The sequence below is a fragment of the Marmota monax genome, unplaced genomic scaffold, assembly GCF_021218885.2.
Source record: "Marmota monax isolate L192 unplaced genomic scaffold, Marmota_monax_Labrador192_F-V1.1 WCK01_AAM20220418_F8-fsc00341, whole genome shotgun sequence".
NCBI classification, from domain to species: Eukaryota; Metazoa; Chordata; class Mammalia; order Rodentia; family Sciuridae; genus Marmota; species Marmota monax.
This window is the reverse complement of record NW_026694916.1, coordinates 923,550-938,868: the sequence shown is the minus strand read 5'-3', so window position 1 is coordinate 938,868 and position 15,319 is coordinate 923,550. Positions and strand designations below refer to the sequence as shown.

Genomic DNA, 15,319 nt, shown 5'->3' with positions numbered 1-15,319 from the left:
CTTGGTCTTGGCTGGCCTTTTCTTATTTGGGGGGCTAAGGGATTAGAGGTACTTTCAACCTCTGGGAGGTAGAAGCCAGAAGGGGAGAGTGGCTCAGCATGGAGGCTGGAGGGGTCTCCTGGCTTGCGGGCCTTGCTGAGATAAGAGATATGAGGGTCTGGGAAGATGGATTGGGGGGTTTGTGACCCCCTGGATGGATCAACTCAAGCCCCACCACACTGGCTGTTCTCTAGGGCAGAAGCAGGAATTTCTGAGCTTCAACCTGAAGCAGGTCTCTATGGTCTGACCTGCCTCCCTAGGTCAGATGCCCCGGGTGGCCTGCGGTGGGACCCTGGTGCCTTCTTCCACTCAGCTGAACTTCAGAGGCAGGGGAGGGGGAATGTTTGGGGAGACCTACCTCAGCTCCCCACAGTCACATCCTCCAGGTCCTCCCCTATTACCAGGGCACCAGGCACTGCTCCCGAGTGGCCACTTGGGCAGGCAGAAAGGCCTTCACAGATGCAGAGACTGAACACAAGCTCAGCTACCCTTGAACTGTCCCGCCCAGGGGCCAGCCTGGGCCTCCTCAGGCCTTCACAATGGTAAGAGTGCTCTATAAGCTGCAAGTCTCCCAGGAGCACGACAGTTTCCCTATGGCAAGGGGCAGTGTGGCCCTGAACCCCCAGCCAAGGTGAATGCTAATGGGGGCACCTGCACAGGATCCCTTCCTTGGAGCTGCTCAGCAGGGTAGGGGTCCCAGGCAGTGCTGGCTGCCGGCCTCTCTCTGCTCAGGGAGGCCTGCCCAGAGGCTGAGTCCAGCCACAGCCTCTTCCAGGAGGCCAGCTCCCTACCCAGGCCTGCTCTGATGTGGCCCTCCCTGGACCAAGCCCTATCTAGCCCCCGGTCCCACACTGCTGGGAAGTAGGTGGTCAGGCTTGCCCTTCTCCACAGGATGTTATCTTTTCCTTCAGGAAGCCCTCAGCACTGGCCCAAACAGTTCCGTGGCCCCTCCAGGGCTGGGAGTTCAAGGGAGAGAGGAAAGGGCTACAGAAGAGGTCCCTCACAGGTCCCTAAGAGGGAGGACCTGGTAGGGAGATATCTAGCAGGGAGGGAGTCAGTTAGGGCCCAGCAGCCCTGAACCTTGTCCAAACCTGGGGCAGGAGTGTGGGGCCATTATAGGGCTTGTGGGGTCTCACAGGAAGCTTGGGTCTCACACTTATCGCTCTTGAAGTAGATAAAAAGGGTTGAGGACACCTAAGGGGCATGAATACTGCCAACAGCCTAGTCCCAAGCACCACAATGCTTTGCTCTCCAAGATAGAAGTGAGAGGGGAACTCTGAGGGCTTCCTCAGCCCATGGAGTCAGGGAGAACCCCCTGGCCTGGGAATGGCTTCCACCAACTCAAGGCCATACGCAGCCTGAACCCCATGGTGCTCAGAGCTGAACACCTGGGGACCCAGGAAGTCTTCCCATAGCCAGTGGCTCCCCACTCCCCAGCCCAAGTGCCAGAGTCAGCAGCACACAGAAGGGCCCCTGAGAGCTGAATGGTACATGCATGGTGCCCTGGGACAAGCTGGACTACAGACCCAGGGTCAGCAGTCCGCAGATCCCTTTTGCTGAGCCCTGTCCATTTAGTATATGAGGGCTGAAAGGTGACCCACCCAAGGGGTTAGAACTGAGGCTAAGACCTCCACTTCCTCCCTCCAGCTCCCCAGGTGTCCAGGAGAACGCCTACCTTCCTGCCATACCCATATGGTTTCAGCCTGACCAGACCTGGGTTTGGATCCCTGGTCACTCCCATTCGGTGACCTGAGTGGCTCAGCTAACCTCAGGAGACACTTGTCGCTCTTAAAGTAGATAAAAAGGGTTGAGGAGGCCTAAGGGGCGTGAGGACTGCCAGCAGCCAACTCTCAAGCACCAGACACTCTGCCTGGACTGGCTTCATCAGGATGCAGCCACCCAGGGAGTAGGCATTTTCAAAAGAGCCATTGAACAGAGGGGAGCCTGGGGTCCAGAGGAGCTCAGGAACCTGTGCAGGGTCACAGCACCGAGAAAGGGCTTTTGGGGGAAGGACACTCAACTGCATGCTGCTTCCAGGTAGGCAAAGGCCGCAGCCAGCTGGCTGGGCCCTCCGGAGGTAATAACAAGGACCACAAGATGGCACTTTATCTTGGCTGCACGTCTTCACTAGGCCACCACCACCACCAGGTGGCGAATGACACTGTTACAGAGGGGCCAAACAGTCCCCAGAGGGCCGGAGTGCGAGGGCCCAAGACACCAGGCCCCAGCGAGGTCCCAGCCTTGGATGCCCTGATGCTAGGAGGAAGGCTGGCAGGGATAGAATGTGACCTTCCTGCATCCCTGACCTGACTCCACAGGCTCACCCTCCCCTTGCCACAGGCTAGCCTAGCAGCCCACTCTGGAGGCAAGGGCCAAGTTCAGACCCCCAGGCCACCCCCAGCCACTGCTGGGAACTGCTGCCTGCCCATCAGCTACCCCTTCTGCCAATACAGGCCACGGCTGGTTCCACAGGACCTGCCCACCTGACCATCTGCCTGAGATAACCCTGAGCCCTCTCACTCAGCCCAACCCCTGCTACTCTCAGGCTCCCAGTCCTTGTCCTCCAACCCCCTCCAACCCTGCTCTAAAAATGTCATCAGTTTACTGATGGCTGGAGTGCCCCTCCCCATTCTAGTCCCTCTGCCTGTCCCCTGTAGCCCAGAGCCAGCCAAGGCTGCAATTCTGCCCTATCCTTTCCCTTCCCATCTACTCTGATGGAGTCCCTGGCCCTCCCCTGGGCCACAGCCCAGCAGCCCAGCAGCCCAGCAGCCCAGCTCCTGCCCTCCAAGTAGCCCACTGCCCAACCCCTCTTGGCTGCAGGTCCTCACCTGCCACCAGCTTGTACCAGCCCCCAAGCCCTCCTTCCCCCACTAGCTGGCCCCTCCAGGGGACCATCCTGGAAGAGCTGCAGAACTAGGGACTACAACCATGAGCCAAGCATGTGACATCAGGCCAATGACCAGCCCTGAGGGTGTCTACCACTGCCCTGTGCTGTCCTCAGGGCCTCAAATCTGGCTCTGTGGAACCCAGCCTACTCACAAAGTAGCCAGGAGATCTCAATAGTGAGTGGCAGGGGACAGAACCTTTGAAAAACAAATCTGACTGAGGCAAGTGTGGGGGAAGGGGGCGCAGTCAGCTGGAGATGCGGGGGACACCAGAGGGTAGAGACCAGGCTGGAGGTGGAGGAACCTCCCAAGGAAAAAAACCACCGGCTGTGCCCCTGGTCTCAAGACACAGACAAATGCTCAGGACATTAGTCTGTTGGCACAACCATGGGGTGGAGAGGAGCCAGAGATCCAGAACCTCAGGTTCCAGCCAACCCTTGCAGGAAGGGAGTCAGGGACACATGGAATTTCCATGGAAATTTGTTTCCAAAAAGGCTTCATTTCAGCATCTGGGAAATACAGAAAGTGGGGCTGCCTGGAGGAGAGTCCAAGGTCTGCTACTTGCTAAGCCACTGACCATTGGAAGGGCTGGGGGCAGGGATTGAAGCCACAGTGGCCTCACCCTCTGAAACAGAGTCACATTAACTACCACAAGAAAAAATGGATAGGAGAGAACTACATGAGCTTGACCCCGCCCAGCGCCCACCCCACACTCGCTCCCCAGAAGTGCAAAACTCACATTCAAGACAGAGGTGTCCAGCTGTGATTTCCAAACAAGAGGGGTACCTGTCCCCAAGATAGCAACATCCAGGATGGCAGCCAATGGGGAGAAGCATGGGTGGTGGGGAGAAAGAGGAAACCAACCTGTCAGATGGCCTCAGAGGCTGGCCAGCAAGGCACCTGGCAGGGGGCTCATAAAGGGAAGGAACAAGGCCCATCCACGCTCTGCCCCAGCGGCCCTGCCAGCCCCTTCCCCACCTCCTCCTGCAGAAATGACTACTACTTCCAAGGTACCAGGCACGGGGCTGGGTGCCGGGAGACTGGAGGAGGCAAGTCAGGTCTCCTGTGTTCTATGCTCAAGCGGAATGTCAACAAGCAGACCAACGGCATTGGAAATGTCCTAAGGAAAAGGAGGAATGATGGGGCATCTCTGAACAGATGAAATTCCAAACAAGCCATGGAGATTGGTGGGAGGAGCCTAGGCAAAGGCTGGGGAGACCAGGGGAAGTCCTGCACAAAGGCTCAGAGGCTGGGAAGGGTTGGGCATTGCCAGGGTTACTGGAAGTCAGTGTGTGTGAAAGGAGAGAAAGGGGAGGGAGCAGGAAGTGCAGGGAACCTGCTTCTCCCAGTAGCCATCTGTCAGGCTAAAGGGCTGCATTTAGTCTCTGCCCATCCTCAAACCCCGAAACTGAAGGCCCTCCAACTACACAAACCCCCTCTGTGGAGCGCCGTGGTTGCAGGCCCTGACATCTCTATTGGAGGAGGACAGGAGGACAGGCCCAGGAGGCCTCACACACCCCTGAGATGGAAACATATCCTCAGGGGGATTCAACTGGTCCAGGGTGCTAAAAGCGACACAGTGACACAGAGTTTGACTGGGATCTAAGCAGGCTACACAGTAACAGCAGCAGGGCCTGACCCTTCATGCATCTCACAAAGTTATCCTGAGCCTGTTCTGGGAAAGTTCTATACCCCCAACAGCAGGCCCACAGCAGCCTTGGTTGGGGTCCAGTCCCTGCTCAGGAGACACAGCAATCATGTGACCATCAGCCAATAGCTCACAGCCAGTGGGGTAAGGCCAAAATAGAACCCCCAGGTCAGCTCTGGGAGGGCAGGCCACCTTGGATAGCCAGTGGGTCCCTTACCTTCTCCTCTGCCCGCCTTTCCATCTGGGACCCATTCAGACCAAAGTTCCCATGCCTCAGTTTCCCCGAGGGTACTCTGGAGATAACAGTGCATCCACCAGAAAATGTGAAGCTGGGAATGAGGCAGTGGGTGTTGAGAGCCCGGATCAGGTGGAGGGGGTCCCGCGAACACGGGAAACCTGAGGAGGGCTAGGGAAACAGAAGCAGAGAGGCCAGGCTGCCTGTGTGGCCCCAGGGGAAGCACGGGAGAGTCCACTGGGATTAGCAAAGAGGCTGAGGAGAAAAGGGAAGTTGCTCTGAGCTCTTCAACTCAAGGAAGCCAATGCACTTCCTCTAGTGCAATCATGTCTTCCTGTTCCCATTGTCCCTTCAGCAAGCACATGCCACCTCATCCTGTGTTGTGGCCCAAGGACAGGGCCACCTTGCCATTGACCACAGGGAGGCTCTTCTGCAACAGAGGAAAAGAAGAAGCCATATTAACAAAGGAAGTGCTGGTCACCAGGGAGGTGGGAAGGACTCCAACCTCCTGCAGTCCTCTGAAGGGGCCTGGCTCTGACTCTCCACAGGCCTTCACTCCTGTCTGAACAGCTCTGCTGTCTCATCCCCTGGAGGACGGCAGACCATGGGTTTCATCCTGCTTCTGCTATTGCTGCTGCAGCTGCCAATAGCATCCCTGAAAGCTGGTGAGTGGCCAGGACACCCTAAAGGGGCTCTGCCTAAACCACAGAAGGGGCTGGTGGTAATGACTGGGCATATGCAGAGGGGTCAGTTGGAGAGGCCAGCCAAACTCCCACCCCTAACAAGGAGGTAGACATCCCATGGTGTGGGTCCACCTCAACCCTTCACCCTCTTTCCTCCTCCAAGCCTAGAGAGGGGCACAGGAGGGACAGCCCTGTCATCTGTCCCACGACCACTTGTGGAGGAAGGTGCTACGAGGTCTGGGGTAATCTTCTCTGTCTCTTATGGTGGCTTGATATTCTCTCCCCTCCCTCCTCAAGGTTACTCAGCAGCATGCAGCAAAGGCTACCACTATGAGGTCACCCAACCAGAACACCTCAAGGCCCCCAAGGGTGGCTCCATTACAATCTCCTTCTCCTTCTGTTACTCCTGGGTGTTAGCCAAGAATCCCGATGTGAGAATATCCTGGAGACGGAAGGAGTTCCATGGGCCATTTTTCTACAACCACACCTCATCTTTTACCCATGAGGATTACAAAAACCGGCTGTCTTTGGACTGGAAAAAGGGTCAGAAGTTCGGCTCCCTCATCATCCAGAACCTGCGGGAGAAGGATGAGTCTACGTACTTCTGCCGAATCCAGCTAAATACGGAGGAAGGCATAAAGCAGTGGCAGTCCATCAAGGGGACCACAGTTACCATCACCCACAGTGAGCCCACCCCAGCTGAGGCCTCAGTGTCCTTGGAGTTCTCATCCCCTAACCGAACCCCACACTTGCTTGCCCTTCCCCAGGACCCCTTCCCTGCTCCCTGGCCCCTCCCCATACCTCTGCCAACTTTACCTTTGTCCTTCCCCGTAATCATCCCTAAACCTGAGCTGCTTCTCCGGACTTTGCCCCTCTAGGTCCCCTCCAGATCCAGCCCTACCCAACTCCCAGGCCTCAGCACCCACCAGACTCACCAGTTACCCTTCCTTTTTGCTCCAAATGGGCCCTTCTACCCCCACCCCATGACTTCTATGTGGATTTGACCTAAGATGCAGCTTGCCATTGATTGGTCTTGTGTCTGGGCCCCAGTTACCCCTAGGGTGAGCATGTACCTTGTGAGTCCCCACCGCCCTCAGCTCAGCCCAGAATACACAGCATGTGCACCTCCAGGCCCTGGGAAGCCCCCAGTCTGCTAATCTCCCAGCTTCCTCTCTTGCTCGGCTTCCCAGAGCCCATCCCTCATCTCTCCCTGCCCAGGCTCTTCTCTCCCCTGTCCTGCTTCCCTCTTCTCCTTCCTCATCCCTCACCATTAGGGAGCCTCCTCCTCTGCCACACATGACTCCTTCTCTCCCACACACTCCTCCTCCTCTCCCACACACGTTCTAATCACAATGTCCCCATCTTGCACCATGTTTTTCTCCTCTGTCCTGGTCACAACGAGGCACCTCTACAGTGGCAGTAACAGCAGCTCTCACTTGCTAGCTGCACCAGAGCCCTGCCAGATAACTGGACATTTTCTCAGTTAACCTTTACCACCACCCTGCAGTAACAGAAAAGGTCATCTCATCTTTATTTTAAAGTTAGGGAAACTGAGAGTAGCAGAATCTGAATATCTGCCCAAAATCATGCTAGTGGTATACATGGGATGTGAAGGGACAGTTAAACGGCAGAACCCTGGTCTCCTAACCATCAGCCACACGCCTTGCCTATTGAGTTGGCCCCAATTCGTCTCTCGACTTATTTTTTAACCTAATAATTAGGACCATTCACAGACGCTTCAGTAGCACTCCATAGGGACGTTAGAATTGGGACCTGTCTGTGTCTGGGGGGCTCTCAGGAGGCCTTCAGGTGGAGGCTATAAGGCAGTACATTGCCTCTAGAAATTTTTTCAGGAATCTAATAATCGACTAAATGGGTTTCCCTTTCATAATGACCCATGCTAGCAAATCTCCACGACAATGATTAATGACTCCTCCCTACCAGAGCAGACCCAGCCTCCCATGGTGAACCACTGTCCTATCTTAACCACTGTGCTGGTTTTAGAGTAAATAGACAGTTTCGCTACAGCCTTAATTAAGTAAGATAGCTTGGATTTATATTTCCAGTGCCTCCTACCCACTTCCTTAAATGGCCTTTTCTGAGAGATTTTGGGTTTTCTCAAGCCCCTCTTCCTCCTTCTCTAATTCCTGTTTGCTTTTCTCCTTTCTTTGTCTTCAGTCAGATTTACTATGAGGTTTTTGCTTTGGTTTGGGTTTGGGTTTTGTGGTGCTAAGGATCAAACCCAAGACCTTGCACCTGCTAGGCAAGTTCAATACCACTGAACTACACCCCCATCCCAACAGTAAGTTTTTTTTAATCAATAAATTACTTTTTTTTCTTTATTTGTTGGTGCTGGGAATTGAACCCAGGGCCTTGTGCATGCTAGGCAAGCACTCTACCAGAGCTTAACTGGGCCTCGCTAAATTGCTGAGGCTAATAAATTACTTTTTAATTAATCCAACTAACCTAATATTCACACCCATAATTTTAAAAGCCAAAATAAAGAAAATGATAAAAAAGATATGGTTGCTAGGCACAGTGGTACGCCTGTAATCCCAGGGGCTCGGGAGACTGAGGCAGGAAGATAGGAAGTTCAAAGCCAGCCTCAGCAACTTAGTGAGGTCCTAATCAACTCAGTGAGACCCTGTCTCTAGATAAAATACATAAAAGAGCTGGGGATGTGGCTCAGTGTTTAGCCTCTGGGTTCAATCCCCAGTACCAAAAAAAAAAAAAAAAAAAAATGGTTTTGATCCAATTGAAGTACCAGCATGCAAGATATCACAACTGAAAGAATATTTGCAGTAAATATAACTGTTTGTGGTTGGTTTATTAATTTTTTTTACGTAACTTTACTTTTGTAACCAAATCTAATTGTTTTCATTTGTGAAAATTCTATTTTAAACAAAAATGTCCATCTCCCACTAGAGGTTGAAAATATTTACTTTAAAATTCTTTTAAATTTTTGCTCAAATCTTTACATAGTTTCATTTCTTTTCACAAAACATCTTTAAAATACTGAGAACTTATTTTTATATATGGTATGAAGTACAAAACTAAATCGATTTTTCTACAACTAGATTTTTAATCAACTAAATTGATTTTTAAGTAACTAATATATTATCCCAGTCCTTTTGTTGTTGTTTTTATTTTGTGGTGCTGGAGATTGAACCCAGGCGTTACACATGCGACAGTTCTCCACCTCTGACCTACACCCTCAGCAGCAGCCCTGGTCTTCATCTGTGTCACTGATATTTTTCTTATGTCAATAGCATGCTGTTTTAGTGACACTAATTTTCATGTTTCAATAGAAAAATTATTTCGATCTCAAACACATATTCTTGTCTCAAACACTGTGATATTATGGCCTTCCTATTCTTACACTTAGAGGTTTGGATTGGTTTGCCAAATTCAGGAAAATAAAAAAAAAAACACTCAGGCTGGCTCAGTGGTAGAGCGCTTGCCTAACACATGTGAGGCCCTGGGTTCTATTCTCAGCACCACTTATAAATAAATAAAATAAAGGTCTATTGACAACGAACAAAAGAAAAAAAATGAAAGACACTCATTGGGATATTTTAAAACACAATGGCATTATATCAATAAAGCAATCAACAGAAACTGAGATCAGCATGACATGCCACTTTCCAAACCAGGAACGAGTTCTGTTTTATACCCCTCACTAGACCTTGGCAGTGTTCTAAAAGGTCATGTAAATGTTTCATAGGATGTTGCTCTTTATGTTCTCCATTTTCATAAGTAGGTAATATTCTAGATTAGCTTTTGATATCTTCAACAAGTTTTTACAAAATTTAAAGCATAAATTCTGATCCAGGTGGTAGTGTGTGCGTGTGTGTGCGCGCGCGCGCACGTCTACCTTAATGTCCTGTATGCACATGTCTACCTTAATATCGCTACAGCCTTAATTAAGCAAGATAGCTTGGATTTATGGCAGCATCCTCCCTATTTCCTCCACTCACTCCCAAAATCTACTAAGATGACAGCAAAGGGAACTTTATTATGCAAAAATACTCAAGAACAAAAAAACATGTGTGAGCTAAGTGTCCAAAGGCAAACTTGGGAGGCTGGAAAGACTGCTAGAACTGACTCAGGAGACCAGAGTTGCTGAAGCCAGCAGTGGGGAAATTCAGAAGATACAGCACAAAACAACAACAGTTCCAACACAAAATCCCTTGAGGGTTCTATAATGCCAACCCCAGGTATCCCAGAAAGTGGGAGTGAAGATGTATTTGGAAATTACAACACAGTTGTAATGGGGAAACTCCATTCCTCCCAGGCAAAGAATGGAGGTTTGCTTTCCAGAATAGGTGAACCAGAGGGATTCTGGGGTGAGAAACCCCAGATACAACTGAGCAAAAAGACTGGGGTCTCATCCTTGCACGGAATCCCCCCGCACTGATGACTGTTGCCTAGTGTCAGTTGTGCCTGGGAAGCCCAAGGCTAGAGCCCCACTTTTCAACTATGTTTACACTAAACACTTAGGAACAACTCCTTCCAGGAAATGCAGACAGCAAAACAAACAGGAGGGTGAAAAATGGACCCTGGGAGAAGATGACCTCCAGGGAGGAAGGAAACAGGTCCCATATGCAGATCACTGTCTCAATAGTAACATAGGAAGCTGAAAAACCATGGTTGAATGCCTGGAATTCCCAAGGAAAGTCATTTCATTTCATTCATTCACTTAACAAATATAGATTGAGTGCCTATCATGTCAGGTGCTAACTGGGCTCTGGAGAAAGTAATTAAAAACATCCAAAGATAGGACCTACTTTGGAGTGGGGGAAGAAAAAAAATGTATAAATGAATTTTGTATGTGAGTCAATTGGTGGTGAAAAAAGCAGAGGAGAAAAAGCAGTAGAAAGAGTGGGATAGATTTCTAAGGGTATTTCTTCGTACAGATTGAATTGGGAATGCCAACGAGGACTCCAAGGCCCTTGGCCTGAAGCATCTTGAAGGACAGTATTGCCATTTATTGTGGGGAGGGAAAGAAAATGAGGAGGAACAGGTGTGGGAGGAAATGAAGAGCTCTGTTTTGAACACTTAAGTCTGAGTTGTTACTAGACATACAAATGGCAGCATGAGGAGGCATTAAGACATGAATCAGCAGTGCAGGGAGAAAGTTGACTGATAGACAGACTTGGGAGTAATCAGGATATTAATGGGATTTAATATCATGTGACTGGATAAGATCAGTAAGTGGTGTAGAGTCAGATGTAAGCTGGGCTGTCTGGCTTCTCAGCATTTAGCATTTTTTACTCTCTCCTTATATGAACTCCTGATGGTTGCTCCCCTACCCATATTTCCCAACTAGTGAACAAGATTCAAAACCCTCACCCAGATACCCCCACTTCTCCAGTGGAGGGTCTGCTTATTTTTCATCTTTCTCCAGTTGCCAAGACCACCATGCAAATTCCCATCAGCAAAACCTCCAAAACCACGACTGGCATCGAGGTCACAGAGAGCAAAAGGAGATCAGGGTCTCAGCCCCTGAGTCTGGGAGCTGCAGTAGGAGTGGCACTGGCCATTGCTGTGTTTGTAACTGCAATTTTGGCACTGATGGTCTTCCTCAGGTGGAAGAGAAGAGGTAAGCTTGACCCTCTGCCCAAACTTCCAAATTGGGTGATCCTTAACATTCACCTGCATCAGAATCACTGAAGGTGCTTCTTGAAAATGCAGCTCACTGTGGGGCTCCCCTCAAACCCACCAAGTCAGGCTCTGAGGTCTGAGCTTGGAAATCTGCCTTTTTATAATCCCTACAAGTGGGATCAAGTTCTGAGAACCACCAATCCCTGTCTACACAATTGGGTCATCTGCCAGTTCTTCTCACTTTAATAGTCATGTCTCATCAATTCTTACCTCTTGGTTCATAGAGAAGGGAGGGCTTACCCTGGGAAAAGTAAAGGAGAGAGCAGAAGGAACAGAAAGTTGGATCAGCTCAGCAAGGATTGGTCCAGTGCCCACTTTCCAAACAGCCTGGTTTGAAACTGGAGAATCAAAGTCGGTAGAGTGGAGTCAGCTTTCAAGAAACTTACTAGTAGAGGTGGTGGTGGTGGGAGAAGCAAGGTGGGAAAGATCACAATCCAATTATTATAGAATCAAAAATAAAATAAAATACTTGGAAACAATGTACAAAACATTGTGGAAGGGCTGGGGTTGCAACTATGGTAGAGCACTTGCCTAGCATGTGTGAGGCACTGGGTTCAATCCTGCGGACCACATAACAATAAATAAAGTAAAAGTATTATAGCCATCTACAACTAAAAAAAAAATTTAAAACATTATGGAAAGAAATTAAAGAAAGCACAGATAATTGGAATGACAGCTCATAACCATGAATTGAATTAATGTTAAGATGCCCCATTACCCAAAAGAATCTACAGATTGAGTGCAATCCATGTCAAAATTCCAATGGCATTACTTTCTGAAATGAAAATTTCATCCTAAAATTAGAATTTCAAAAATCACCAAATAAGTCAGTCATGGTGTGCACTCCTGTAATCCCAGTGGCTCAGGAGGCTGGGGTGGGAGGACTGCAAGTTCAAAACCAGCCTCAGCAATTTAGAAAGACCCTGTCTCAAATAAAAAAATTAAAAGGGCTGGGGATGTGGCTCATTGATTAAGCACTCCTGGGTTCAATCCCTGGTACTAAAAAACAAAAACACTCCAAATAGCCAAGTGTGGAGGACCCACACTTCTGGATTTCAAAACAATACAAAGCTACAGTAATCAAAACAGCCTGGAACTGACATAAAGACAGACATTGGAACAAAATAGAGAACCCAGAAATAAACTCTTGAATTTACAATCAAATGATCTTCAACAAGAGTGCCAAGACGTCTAAATAGGGAAAAAGAAAGAGGACCAACTGAGAGTTAAGAGGAATGGTCCACAGTGGCAATAGAAGTCTTGATCACAATTCCAACCCTGGGGCTGAATTTACAATGGGCAGAAGCAGCCAGCACTAAGGAGAAAGTGCTAGAAGCTGTTTTTGTGAAAGGAAGGAAAGAACAATGGAGGAAAGCAAGGAGAAACATAGGAGTGGTCAAGAAGTTCAAGGGGGAAGAAGGAAGTAAAGTTTGGAGATAGGGCAAGGATGAAGGGGCAATTGACCAGAAGAGCTTGTTTTAGGATTTGCTGTACAGGTCAGTAAGAGGTGAGAGCTGGTTGCAGAATGCCAGCTGAGTCCCAGGCCCTTTCCTGACTGTTGGGGCAGAACTTCTCTGCTACCCTAGTTCCTTGAAAGATTGTCTGAGTGCAGGACACAGCTGAGAAGGTGGGATGGAGGATCATCATGGATGTCACACTGACATGCTGTTGGTCCTCCTACAGATCAGCCTACCAAAGCCCAAAGCCCAGCCAGGTGAGTATTTGTCCTCCCAAGATTGGGGGAGAGGGGCTGGTTTGGGAAGTCTCCTTGGGAAAACCATACAAGGTGCCTGTTACAGCCACTCTCCCATCCCTGACTCTTTTGTCCTCCAACAGACCAGGCTCTTTACCTTCACAAGCTTTATCCCCTGATAATGACCAGAATGCACAGGCTTTCAGAGATTCTCCTATTCAGAACTGCTCCCTCCAGTCTATCTCCTGGATCCTCTTTCCTTCCCTCCTTCATTTCTAAGCTGCAACTTATGTTCATCTGGTTTCCCCTCAGACTTGAATATGTCTTCCTGGACACATCCAGCTCCCCAGATCCTCTTGTCATTCTTGCTGCCTGTCCAGTCTGTCCTTTTCCCCTGATGAATACCCCACGAACCCCAGGTATCCTCTGCCCCAGCTCACCATTTCTCTCGTGCTTTCCTCTTCATCCTCCCATTACCGTACTTTCCCAATTAAGGTCTCTATCTCTCTCTTCTCTCCCTGCGCAGCTGCTCTTCTTCCCCATCTCCAGGTCCCTTCTCCTTCCAGAGACCCAGCCTGAGCAAGGGCCCAGAAAACCTGAATTTGTTCTGTTCTCCCAGTTTTAGCCAAGGCAGTACCCTCCCTACCTCTCCTAAGTGCCCCCAATACAAGCAGCTTCCCTAGAAAACCCACCTTTAGTTGGTGCTAAGACCTCTGCTGGACAGCCCACCAAGGGCTCTGATTCCTCTTCCAGGCATCCTCCTTCTGGGGGGGGGGGGGCTAACACCATCACATTCACCCTGTGTACCAGGGCAGATTGTAGTGTCCCCCAAAAGGAGAACCAGCATGACTTGACTCCCTATGCCCAACCTCTAACCTACTTCTCAACCTTTTGTCCCCATGCAGTGAACTCTTCTCAAACACTGAGGAGCAATATGAGAATGTTGAGTATAGAGGTAAGTCCTACCATCACCATTCCCAAGCTTCCTGGGCCCTTCCTTCTTCCCCCAAACACCTGCTACCTCCACATGCACCACCTCTGTGCTCTCCCCCATTCTGTTCCTCACTTCATCGCTCCCATGTGACCTGCCCATAACCTAACGATACTGGGTGCCACTGCCCCTATCATCTGTCCACCTGCCTGCCATACCACTTGCTCTCAGCACTCATTGGTTTTCCCCTCCATAGGAAACAACATACACTTGAAAATGAAACCTGAGGTAAGCAGCTCAAACTTGGTCCTGAAGGAGGTAAGGGGGATTTGGAGAAGTTAGCATGCAAGGAATGGAGGGCCTGTGGTGTAGGCAAGGTACTCAGGATGTAGGTCTTTGCTTTAGGAGAGGAGAGCCAGGCCCGAACATGACTTGACTCCCTATGCCCTATACTCCCTATAACCTACTTCTTCAGAATAGAATATAGGTTCTTTTCCGGGAAGCCTCCATTCTGGGGTCTAGGCCCTTCTTTCCCCTCCAAGGGACAGGCCACATGATGAGCTGGTGGGTTCAGCCCTTTGGCATCATTCTAACTTCTTTTTCCTGAGACAAGTTGGTTGCTGAAGCCTTGGTTTGGGGAACTTGAAATTTTTTCTTAAGGCCTAGATGCAATGAGAATAAAGTTCAGAGTCCTATAAGGCAAGACTATGCTAGCTTAGTAAAATTCTAAATACCTATGCAAAAAAACGTATCTGTGGAAAAGATCGCAGTATAAAGAACATGGGCTTTTGGATCAGAAAAACTTGGATTAAAGCCACTAACATCCTCTTCTTTTGGTTCTCACCCAGGAAGACAACATTGTCTATGCCTCCCTTTCCCTCTCCAACTTGACCTTGCCAGGAGCAGCTCCTAGCCACACTCTTCAAGGGGGCTCCCCAGAAAAGAGCCTATATTCTGTTCTGAAGACCTAAAGAGTGGGGTTGAAATGATGATCTTAGATTCAACTATGCTTAGGGCTGGAGTTGTGGCTCAGCGGTAGAGCACTTGCCTAGCACATGCAAGGACCTGAGTTCGATCATCAGCACTACATAAAAAATAAAAAATAAAAAAAATAAAGAATATTTTAAAAAAAGAATCAACTATGCTTCCAATGGGAAAAACCACAGCTTCCAATTACTAAAACCAGAAAACTCAGAAATCAGGAGGTTTGAAGGACACAAAGAAATTGGTACAGCCATTTATAGTCAAGCCACCTCCTCTAGAATTTTTTTTCTCAGTGACTATCTCAGGCCAGGAAACACAAATCCCCAAACCCTGGTAGCCACCACAGAACCAAGGACTGCTTCTGATCTAATCATCATCTCCCCTCACCGTAACCACTAGCATTATCCTGATGCCTCCCATCACCTCATGAAAACACCAATCCTACTTAGACCATGTGCCCATTTGAGGCATGAAGAGATAGTTCAAGTGCTTGCCCAAGGCTATAGAGCTGGCTAGTATCACTGAGCCAGGATCTGAAACCAGACCTACCCTTCTGG

The 15,319-nt window shown here is 49.4% G+C and overlaps 1 protein-coding gene across 1 annotated transcript; it reads left to right on the top strand.

Moving 5' to 3' along the window:
* Positions 1–5,191: 5,191 nt before the first annotated feature.
* On the top strand, positions 5,192–14,894 carry LOC124081021 (paired immunoglobulin-like type 2 receptor alpha). The gene is made up of 7 exons (XM_046427143.2): positions 5,192–5,472; positions 5,788–6,174; positions 10,898–11,092; positions 12,838–12,868; positions 13,753–13,802; positions 14,035–14,066; positions 14,627–14,894. The coding sequence occupies exons 1-7, from the start codon at positions 5,412–5,414 to the stop codon at positions 14,747–14,749; spliced, it is 879 nt and encodes a 292-aa protein (XP_046283099.1). The 5' UTR covers positions 5,192–5,411; the 3' UTR covers positions 14,750–14,894.
* Positions 14,895–15,319: the final 425 nt, after the last annotated feature.

Coding starts and splice junctions, on each gene's coding strand:
- LOC124081021 (XM_046427143.2), top strand. CDS start 5,412: ATGGGTTTCATCCTGCTTCTGCTATTGCTGCTGCAGCTGCCAATAGCA. Junction 11,093..12,837: donor CCTCAGGTGGAAGAGAAGAG/GTAAGCTTGACC, acceptor GTCCTCCTACAG/ATCAGCCTACCAAAGCCCAA. Junction 13,803..14,034: donor TGAGAATGTTGAGTATAGAG/GTAAGTCCTACC, acceptor TCCCCTCCATAG/GAAACAACATACACTTGAAA.